Genomic DNA, 11,770 nt, shown 5'->3' on the forward strand with positions numbered 1-11,770 from the left:
TCAATTTATACAATATTGCATCTGAAACATTCTGAACATTTCAACCCACTGAATACATCCATGGTGGAAGAGTTGTTTCTCAGAGTGGGGGGGTGGGGGGGGTGTTGGAAAGTTCTATGAGTTTATGAGCAGATTTCCTATGCTGCACCCTAGCACAGTCACACTGGAGACCACTGACTTAGACCCCTGAAACCCCCTTCCTCTCCCTCACTCCCTTTTCTCGTCCTTCCCTCTCCTTACCCATTCCCTGTGTCTTCCTTTCTCTCCCACCCCCCCTTTCTCTATCACCCCTTTCCACCCTTTTCCTCGCTCCTTCCCTCTCCACTCCCACATTCAACCGCCAATTCACTCTGTGATAGCGCTCGGTCTTCCTCTATGTGCACACATGTTCTGCACTGTATGTGTACGCGCATGTGAACATGCTTCCGCAGCATGTATGTGTGTTGGAATGACAGTGTGTGTTGAGGGAGAGTGGGAACTTCCTGAGCAGTGATCAGGATGAGCAGGAGGGGCAAGAGGGGTTCTATGAGCGCAGAAACACATTCAAGCTTCATGCTGTATTGGCCATGGATCTTAAAGGCCCAGGGCAGTAAAAAAATAAATATTTTCCTGTGTTTCATACATTTCCACACTATGGAGGTTAGAACAATACTGTGAAATTGTGACAATGCCCTTTTAGTGTAAGAGCTGTTTGTAAAGTCCACCGTAAATTTCAGCCTGTTTTAAGTGGGAGCGAGTTGTGGCCTTCCACGGTGACATATCCAAGCAGTAAATTAGTTAGACCAATAAGACAGTTCCAAACCTCTGCCAAGAACAGCACATTTTCCCTCCCCACTCCCAGACTGTCCTAGCGTTGCTTTACGAAAAATGTTTGTTCCAACAATTCTAGTTCTATGCTTGCAGTAGTCCCCTCCTACATACCTACAGGGACATGAACCATAAGGAAATGGTTATGAACAGCCAAGGGCTCTATTCAAGCAAAACCACTATCTAGTTGTTTCTGGGGCAGAATTTATTTTTGCATAGTGAAAGAGTGTACTGGAGCATAGAAGGAACTTGATGCACTGCTCAAGTGCTCATTCATCTAAATGCAAGTGTTCCGTTAAAAATGTAATGTAGCCCACAACTGATGGTCTGTCATTATGTAGAGAATTATTTCACTCCTTAATTTACCTATTGATTTCCTGATCTCTGTATTGATGTTTAGGGATTGAAATTGACTCACTAAGGTAATCTTTATTTGCTGATCTTCTTGGTTATGCTGAGCCATATCTCTGCAGCATTAGTGGCAGCACATAAACCTCTGAAAACAGCCTTAATATAAAACGTCAGTCTTGGAAACAATGCACTTACAGCCCTCAGCCTCTTTAATTGTTAGGGAAGTGCTCCCGCTGTGGGAACATCAATCAGTGGAAATCAGTGGAAATTTCAAGTGCGCCACGTATAGTTTTTCATAAAACTCAAACTTTCATTAAAATTGACATACAATATACTGAATTAAAGCTACACTCGTTGTGAATCTATCCGAGTCAGATTTGTCAAATGCTTTTCGGCGAAAGCATGAGAAGCTATTATCTGATCCCATGCACCCTCAAAATACTGCAACGTCACCCAACACAACAGATTTTGCGTTATCCGTCGCAAACCAAAACGCTGAAAAAATATAAAACATTCATTACCTTTGACGAGCTTCTTTCTTGGCACTCCTAGATGTCCCATAATCATTTAGGGTCTTTTTTCGATAAATCAGTCCATATATAGCCTAGATATCGATCTAAGAATACTGTGTGATAAACAGAAAAAAAGTGTTTCATAACGTAACGTCATTTTTTTTAATTCAAAAAGTCGACGATAAACTTCACAAAACACTTCGAAATACTGTTCTAATGCAACTTTAGGTATTAGTACACATTAAGCGATAAAATTCACAGGAGGAGATGTAATTTATTTTGCTGTCCGTGTACGAAACTTGTCCGGAGAGAGCTCGATCAAAACATCCGGTCAGAGACCGGAGGGAAGGAGTTCCCTTGAACCGGTTAGACCAAGAATCAATTGCGAATCAAATGACAAGACTCTAGACCACGTGTGGACGCTGTAGGCAGTGTAACCTCGGCCCTATTTAATTCGGTTCAATTTGAACAATACCTTGAAGTCGCGGAAGGATATATTTTTCCATTTTCAGTAAAATATTCTTGCACTTTGATGAAACGCACGTTCTGTTAAAGCCACAGCCGTGATTTAAACAGTTTTAGAAACGTCTGAGTGTTTTCTATCCACACATACTAATCATATGCATATACTATATTCCTGGCATGAATAGCAGGGCGCTGAAATGTTGCGTGATTTTTAACAAAAAGCTGCCTGAATTCTCTACTTCCTTAACAGGTTTTAAAGACTAAAAACCACATTAGAAAATAACAAAAACAAAGAATCATCTTCAAGGTGGAACAATCTTATTTTATTTTCACAACCAGACCATCACCTTTAATACATTCCTCCAAACCACTTCTCACCATCAAGAAAATATAACAAGGTCACCTCCATTTCAGAGTTAAAGAGGAAGGATTGCGAGAGTCCAAGCATGAATGTACATCATAGAATGTAGGCCGATTTCAAATGTTGTTACAATTCATCAGGTGTACACACCAAGGCAAACGTCTTGTCATACATAGTTACCATATATAGTTACTGTAAGTGTTCTGCTATGCAGTGTTATGTCTATATAGCTCAGAGGGCGATGATGGGTACACTTCTGCCCTGGCCACCCATCACCAAATCCCTTTAGTAAACCTACACTCAGAAAGAAAGGCACGTCTATTACCTGGGGTCTAATCATTATTCCAAAATGTTTCGCAACAGAAACTAGAATTTCTATTGGACAAATTCAGGTAGGTCCCACCCAGTTTAATTCCATTTGCATACGCTTGGTTCTGTTTGGTTCCTAGGGAATACATCCCAGGTCTCAGATTATCTGAATGCTACTTCACGGTCTTAGTTTTCCCTTTAACCTTCTCAGATCAAAGTTGTATTCTTTTTTTGTACATTTTTTTTCTGCTGCGTCTGCCTCTTTTAGAACATCATTGTCCATTTTTTTTTCTTCTAGTTTTTATTTTTATTTTCTCCTCCCATATCAGCTCAGTGGACACGTCACCTTCCGGAATGTCGTCTGCTATGACATCATTGACCATGATGTCGTCGGCCGTCAGGTCTAAGTGGTTGAAGAATCCGCTTTGCTCAGCTCGCTGCCCATGACATCACACAGAAGCTTCTCCGCCATGGTTGCTGGCTTCTCCGGGGTTTCTTTGGACTCTGGGATGGAGACAGAATTCCAGGCACCCTTTACATTGTCGTCATAGGATCCTGCACCCCCCAGGTCTGTGGGCTGGTCTGGGGCAGATCTGTGGGAGGGGGGAGCATCGAGGGGCTCAGGGGTCAGCTCAGGGACACCCAGAAGAGGGGCGGGGGAGAGGAAGGGCTCTGGAATGACTGGCTGTAGGAGGAACTCCTGGGAGAGGTTTGGCTCTGGGACAGCCTCCTGTTCTATGACGACTGGCTTTGGCTCCGGGACGACTGGCTTTGGCTCCGGGACGACTGGCTTTGGCTCCGGGACGACTGGCTTTGGCTCCGGGACGACTGGCTTTGGCTCCGGGACGACTGGCTTTGGCTCCGGGACGACTGGCTTTGGCTCCGGGACGACTGGCTTTGGCTCCGGGACGACTGGCTTTGGCTCCGGGACGACTGGCTTTGGCTCCGGGACGACTGGCTTTGGCTCCGGGACGACTGGCTTTGGCTCCGGGACGACTGGCTTTGGCTCCGGGACGACTGGCTTTGGCTCCGGGGGACTGGCTTTGGCTCCGGGACGACTGGCTTTGGCTCCGGGACGACTGGCTTTGGCTCCGGGACGACTGGCTTTGGCTCCGGGACGACTGGCTTTGGCTCCGGGACGACTGGCTTTGGCTCCGGGACGACTGGCTTTGGCTCCGGGACGACTGGCTTTGGCTCCGGGACGACTGGCACTGGTTTACTGACTGACACCAGGGGCTCGGGTTCAGGCGGTCCTGGGGCTACTAGTGGGACGCTCACCGGCTCCTCCAATGAGGGCTCAGTCTCTGGCTGCTTGGGGGGCTCTGGCTCAGCCTCCTGTACCGGTGCTGGCACCGATTCTACTACTGGTTCAGTCGCCTCTGCAACCACCACTGGCGCATCAGCTACTGCCTCCACCACAGCTTCCTGAGTGTCGATTGACTCCTCTGCAGCCTTCTGCTCGGCTGGTGCAGTGTCCCGTCTTCTGCTGATCTTGTTTCCCATGGTGCACCTGGAGACAATGAGACCGGCAGAGTGAGAGAGACACCTCAACCATGAGGAGAGGGCCCGACAGCGAGCAGATCAGGAGAGGGGGAAAAGGCCATTTGCACACCCAAACTTTGCACTGAGATAAACAACTCTGCTTCTTAAGGGTGGCTGTATAGTCACCTGTCCATTTACATGCATGTTACAGGTTTAACAGGTCTGGTGAATCATATTTAGTTTGTCGTCTTGGACACAGACTTGCACATGAGCTAATGAACTCAATGGATAAAATACATTCACCTTTCATTCACAGCTATTAGGTGGTGTGTGCTGGACTTCTCCCTGACCTTGTGCCTTGTTTGATTTTCCCAGCACCAGTGCCCAGTTTGGATGTGTTTATTGACTTAGTACGCCATAAATCACAGACATCAGTGAGAGCAAGTAAACTGTGGAAATTAGTGATGCACCGATATTACATTTTTGGTCGATACCGATATTTTCCTTTAAAAAGAAACCTGATACCGATATTTAAAATTGTAACAGTCTTTTAAGCATTCTAGTACAGTTAATTAATACACATGGAAGCAGCAGTCTAAGGCACTGCATATCAGGCGTCACCAAAAAGTTATTTTGTTGGCATTTACAACACATGTCCCCATTACCAGTAAAGCATAATCAAAACCCATTTCTTTGCTACGGAACGCCGTTTGGGTCTTTGCTACGGAACGCCGTTTGGGTCTTTGCTACGGAACGCAGTTTGGGTCTTTGCTACGGAACGCCGTTTGGGTCTTTTCTACGGAACGCCGTTTGGGTCTTTGCTACGGAACGCCGTTTGGGTCTTTGCTACGGAACGCCGTTTGGGTCTTTGCTACGGAACGCCGTTTGGGTCTTTGCTACGGAACGCCGTTTGGGTCTTTGCTACGGAACGCCGTTTGGGTCTTTGCGTGTCAAAAAAAATAATAGTATGACAAGTTGACAACATTGACGTGTCAGGACATGAATATGACTGCACGTCACAATTTAACGTAGATATTACACCATCACTTTTATTTCACATCACAACAATACGTATGCGATGATGCTGGTAGTTCTCGTGCACCTACAGTACTGGTCTTTAAAAAAAATCTAGCTAGCCCATGGATGCAAACAATGTTCTTCCGCAAAAACATAAAATGACAATCTGTTTCAGTAGCTATATAGTTAGCTCGCTGGGTGTTATCTAAAATAACCTTAATTTACAAGAGTTATTTGATTAATGTTGGTCAGACCCATCTATGTGAAGCTAGCCACAATAGTGTACATTGCAGTTAGCCTTCAAAATAAAAGTATGTGTTTTAATTTGCATCACTGTCAATTACATACTTTTATGTTTAATGCAAATTCCACTATTGTACCTAATCCTTATTGTGGCTAGCTTCACAACACAACCAGGTCCGGTCGAGCCTCACTAGCCAGATGAAGCTAGCAGGCTGCTTATAACGTTAGCTTTGGGCAACAGGGTTAAGTAGCGGGATAGTTATTTGTCATTAACTGAAGTTCAATTTCAATAGGCGAACAACAAGGGGCAACCTAGCTAATACTTACAAGGATTCCTACAGCATTGCTAAGAATAATGAAAATGACTACAGTTTCTAGTGGAAGTTGCGGTCGAACAAATGATGCTTTATTACCAATGCGGTATTGCAAACACATCGTTTGTGGCTGGTGTGTTCAGACTTTTAAAAAGCGTCGACTGTGCTACTGTATCTTTTTTGAAATGCAAAGACCCAAACTGTGTTCCATAGTATGTACGTCTTGAAGCTAATAGCATGTTAAGAATGTGGTCTTGCACGTGTAGCGCAAAATGTCATTACGGCACGTACCGACATTATATTAGGTATGCATGTCAGTTTTGACATTGGGTTTTCACGTCGGGACTTTTGGCTTATATGGGCCGATTCCGAAATGTTCACCGATACATTGTGCATCCCTAGTGGAAATAAAGTGTTTGGTTACCAACTGAACACCGCCCTCATCGCCACAAGCTACACCAGTGAGGAGACGGTGTAGAGTGTAATATCTGAATCAACTTGTCTTATGCCGTCAGGGGTGGGAGGATACAGCATTTGGTCCACTTCTCAAAGTGGTTTATCTGCTCTGTCACCAACAATGAACTGTGGATTTCGAGTTGGCTTATAATCATCGAACCATGGTGAGACTTGTCCCTGATGAACCAGTAATGTGACAACCACAGAATTATTTACACCACTGGCAGTTGCATTATCATTCTATTGTATGTGGTATGATTAGTGTGAGCTGTCCATGTCACTGAACTTCTGAGTAGTGGAATCCTTTGTTTCTACATGCATTTGACTTATAAAATGAATGAGATGATATATATATCTATATACATCCCCACTGATTCTTAAATATCACAATTTATAAATGCCTCGTGAGGCTAGTTCAACTGTCATACACCATCAGAACCCAAAACACAAGCTTGTTTTACGTCAATGTTTGTAAACAAACACTGTATAGCCTAAAAACATGGTTAAAACTCTCCTTTTGATATCATGGATGGTCGTCAGTCCTTACATCCCCAGCCCATTCTGTGAATTTCAGAGTGGTTTTATTTCTCCAGGCCCATCCCTAAGGTTTGTACCAAAACACAGGTGGGGTGACCATTATTATTATTTCAATTAAGGATTCTAGCTTTAACCTATCCAATCCCTTCAAATTACCCACGTGCATTTACTTCAAACAACTTCACTATTCTGCAACTGGTTGGTGCAATTCTGCAGAGATAAAAATGGTAAACTACTATGGTTAAATATTGGAATCATACTTAGGGGAATTTCACCAACCAAGTTGTGCTACACAGGTTAAGAGGCACTATTGACCTCGATGCATTGGAACATTATGTTCCATCCCGTGCAGTATCACGTGTCCGCTCTATGGAGCGTATAGTGTCCCGTCCGTCCCCCGTCCCCGTCCCCCGACCTACAAGCGCACGTGCGTGGTATGTAGGCTACATGTCCATGAGCACCGCCGGTGCATGCGACGATTTAAAACAATCCTTGAAAAAGCGTTGGAGTCAAACTATGCACTACGAAACAAATCGATTCACACACTTGTGTTACGCTCCAAATAAAGTACACGACAAATGCGCAAACAGTCATATGGATTGTCTCAAGTAATGCGCGCAGTAAGATTTGGGGTTTAAATCGTTAAATATTCGTCAAACTGAACATGCACAAAAGCCACTTAAGTTAAGAAACATTGGTCATCAATAACTTTGATTAGGGTAATCTCATTAAGCTAATTACCACCCAAACCACACCTTCCTCCAGCTGCTGTTTACTAGGCAGCACAAACATGGGTCCCAGTCCGACATAGTCTACACACAGACAGCCCCCTAAACTCACCCGTCACCAAAGTAACCCGAAAACCGCACTGAGACCTCCACAGCTGCGCATAATCATACAAGAAATTAGCATTAATAAACGGGGAATGCGCGGACCTTGTGTTCGGGAGATGAAATTGAACGGAGAAAGAACAAAAGAGAGCTGATGAGGTAGGCGGGGTCGCCGATTGCTGAACAAGCTGAAACAGCCTCGAGTGAAAAGTACACTCACATAAACAGCAGGCTAATCTAAAAATAACACACAAAAATACATAAATACAATGACTTTGTCATTATAGAGTGCAGTGTAGAGAAGATATTTACTAACCTTGGTAGCGGAATTAAAACGCGAATTTAAGCCGTGCTAGAGAGCGGAAAGTTCTTGCGCTCTCACGACTTGGCGAGGCACGCACAGACTGAAGGGGAAGAAAGTTTGGACAGAGGTTTAGTGCGTGTTGTCTGGGATGTGTGTATTTGTGCGCGCGCCCACTGTCGCTCGTACGCCCAGAGACTGTGACCATGTTCCAACAGATAAATGTATCCTTCCTTCCTTCCTTATTTCATCCCTACCTTCCTCTCCTTCTTGAATGGTCCACTGGTCTGGATGTATGAAAGCTATAAAGTGGAATCTTTCCTTTCACCTGGCCAATCATTTGAGATCAGTGATTTCTTCAGGGAGCTGTTGGAAGGATGCATTATGAAAGTATTGTAACAACTACATATGTTTTTTTCTCTCAAATAGACAACCTCCTCCTAATGAATGTGATGGAGTGGGCACTATTACTGGGATGTTTGTCTCTCTCAATTTTTCAATTTAAGGGGCTTTATTGGCATGGGAAACAACATTGCCATAGCAAGTGAAATAGATAATACACAAAAGTGAAATAAACAAGAAAAAAATGTGTCATTGTTGTTCATTTTCTTAGGCTGTCTGCTTGACATTTTTTGATTTTAAAGGGAAGCTGAGAGGTCAAATATACTGTTTAGGTTTTCTACTACAAAGTTTACACCTTCACTATTAAAGTGAAATGTTTTGTCCAGGAAGTTGTCTAAAGGGATTTAATTTTGTCACGCCCTGACAGTAGAGAGCCTTTTAATGTCTCTATTTGGTTTGGTCAGGGTGTGATTTGGGGTGGGCATTCTATGTTCCGTTTTCTATGATTTGGTGTTTCTATGTTTTTGGCCTGCTATGGTTCTCAATCAGGGACAGCTGTCTATCGTTGTCTCTGATTGGGAACCATACTCAGGTAGCTCTTTACCTCCTTTCTTTGTGGTAAGTTGACTATGTTTAGGGCACATAGCAATTGAGTGTCGATTGGTGTAGTGTTGATTGGTGTAGTGTTGATTGGTGTAGTGTTGATTGGTGTAGTGTTGATTGGTGTAGTGTTGATTGGTGTAGTGTTGATTGGTGTAGTGTTGATTGGTGTAGTGTTGATTGGTGTAGTGTTGATTGGTGTAGTGTTGATTGGCGTAGTGTTGATTGGTGTAGTGTTGATTGGTGTAGTGGTTTGTTCGGAGTCATTTTGATTAAAAGAAAATGTACACTCACCATGCTGCACCTTGGTCCTCTCCTTTCAACAGCTGTGACAAATTTGTTGTTATAAATGTTTTTTTTGGTAGGTTTCCACACTACTTTCCTTCCATCTATAGCATTTCTTAATATTATTCAGTTCCTTTGGCTTTGATGCCTCATGATTGAGTATTGCGCAGACTATGATCTGATAGGGTTGATTGTGAACATTGCGTGAGACTGGTTTGAGGTCAGGGATAAAGTAGTCTACAGTACTACTGCCAAGAGATGAGCTTTAGGTGTACCTACTGTAGCAGTCCCCTCGAAGCCTACCATTGACTATGTACATACCCAGCATGCGATAGAGCTGCAGGAATTGTCACCCGTTTTTGTTGGTTATGTTGTGCCTAGGGGGGCATATGGGGGAAGGAGTGCTGTCCCCTCCAGGTAGATGTTTTTCCCCCTGTGCGCTAAAGGTGTCAGGTTCTTGTCCAAATTAGCATACCCCCTGAGTCCCTTCCCTGTTTCACACCTGGTAGTTTAAGGAATTGGACTAGCAGCTCTCTGTAACCTAGAGGGCAATCAGTGGGTCCCTCTCCTCTATACCATGTTTCTTGTTGGATGACAATGTCTGTATTTCTGATTTATTTGGTGAAGTTCAGGTTCCTGCTCTTCAGGCCAAATGCAGATGACCTCAGACCTTGGATATTCCAGGATGAGATAGGGAAGGCTTTGTGTTCCTTAAAGTGTTCACTGTTGTGTGGTTTGGCCTCAGACCAGTAAGTGTGAGCAGAGCCTGCTTAGCATCTGGAACATGCCATTGGCTTGGGCTAGTGTAAGAGTAGGCGTTGGGCCTGTTTGCCTGTTCACGGCCTGAGTGTGTGTGTGACTTTCATGTTGAGGCCCTCTTTGTGGGCAGGAGGGGCATAGGTCTGATCTGAGGGGCCTATATGAGGTGTGGGCACAGTTTGTTTGCGGGGTATTGATTGGTTGGGGTGGGGGTGTGGATGTGGTTGGTGATGCTGTGGTCTGGATGTAGGTCCTGTCGACGTGGGTCCTCTATGTGTAGGTCTCTCTCTCGCTCGCCCCTCTCTCTCTCTCTCTCTCTCTCTCCTCTCGCTCTCTGTCTCTAGCCTCCTCACACATTTAGGACATGGGTTTCATACATTTGTTTGGCCTGTCTCCTGGCGAGCAGTGAAGCTATTGCAGGAGATTTTTCTAACGCCGAATGGAATGAATGAAACAAACATTTGGACTGACTTGTAATACCCTGGAATGATTGGTCTGAGTTTTATTTATTTATTATTTATTTTGTCACCTTTATTTAACCAGGTAGGCTAGTTGAGAACAAGTTCTCATTTGCAACTGCGACCTGGCCAAGATAAAGCATTGCAGTGTGAACAGACAACAACACAGAGTTACACATGGAGTAAACAATACACAAGTCAATAACATAGTAGGGGAAAAAAATCTATATACATTGTGTGCAAAAGGCATGAGGAGGTAGGCAATAAATAGGCCATAGGAGCGAATAATGACAATTTATCAGATTAACACAGGAGTGATAAATTATCAGATGATCATGTGCAAGTAGAGATACTGGTGTGCAAAAGAGCAGAAAAGTAAATAAATAAAAACAGTATGGGAATCAGGTAGGTAAGTTGGGTGGGCTATATACCAATGGACTATGTACAGCTGCAGCGATCGGTTAGCTGCTCAGATAGCAGATGTTTAAAGTTGGTGAGGGAGATAAAAGTCTCCAACTTCAGAGATTTTTACAATTCGTTCCAGTCGCAGGCAGCAGAGAACTGGAAGGAAAGGCGGCCAAATGAGGTTTTGGCTTTAGGGATGATCAGTGAGATACACCTGCTGGAGCGTGTGCTACGGGTGGGTGTTGCCATTGTGACCAGTGAACTGAGATAAGGCGGAGCTTTACCTAGCATAGACTTGTAGATGACCTGGAGCCAGTGGGTCTGGCGACGAACATGTAGCGAGAGCCAGCCGACTAGAGCATACAGGTCGCAGTGGTGGGTGGTATAAGGTACTTTAGTAACAAAACGGATGGCACTGTGATAAACTGCATCCAGTTTGCTGAGTAGAGTATTGGAAGCTGTTTTGTAGATGACATCGCCAAAGTTGAGGATCGGTAGGATAGTCCGTTTTACTAGGGTAAGTTTTGCGGCGTGAGTGAAGGAGGCTTTGTTCCAAAACAGAGTTGACAACACTAATGCTCCAGTGCTGTATTTACTATAGTTTGGCCCAGTGTGGTTGGCCCTAACTATCAGAGACATTTGCATAATGTGACCAACAGGTTTAAATCCAGGTCATCTGAGCACCACAACACTGTGTAGCTCACTGAGCTAAGCCGCCATTACCTTGGGGGCGCTAACACAAGTCGTCAGGTCTGAAACAAGGTTACTCATCATACGACGTGGATCACCGAAACACCTTTGTTACATACACTATGTTAGACACCAGTGATTCAAGTTTTGTAACTTCCATGTTAATGCTCTGCCTCTAAGTGAGCGTACCAGAAGATTGCCCTGAACCCCTGAGGCCTGCCTTCCTGATACAAAGTACGCTCAATC

At 44.3% G+C, this 11,770-nt stretch overlaps 1 protein-coding gene across 1 annotated transcript; it reads right to left on the reverse strand.

Annotated features, from left to right (window-relative positions):
• Positions 1-2,436: 2,436 nt before the first annotated feature.
• Positions 2,437-4,308, reverse strand: LOC123989996 (proteoglycan 4-like). The gene is made up of 2 exons (XM_046290749.1): positions 4,115-4,308; positions 2,437-4,016 (listed from the first exon to the last, which is right to left on the reverse strand). The coding sequence occupies exons 1-2, from the start codon at positions 4,306-4,308 to the stop codon at positions 3,209-3,211; spliced, it is 1,002 nt and encodes a 333-aa protein (XP_046146705.1). The 3' UTR covers positions 2,437-3,208.
• Between the last annotated feature and the right edge of the window lie 7,462 nt (positions 4,309-11,770).

Source organism: Oncorhynchus gorbuscha, linkage group LG02, assembly GCF_021184085.1.
Source record: "Oncorhynchus gorbuscha isolate QuinsamMale2020 ecotype Even-year linkage group LG02, OgorEven_v1.0, whole genome shotgun sequence".
Lineage (NCBI taxonomy): Eukaryota > Metazoa > Chordata > Actinopteri > Salmoniformes > Salmonidae > Oncorhynchus > Oncorhynchus gorbuscha.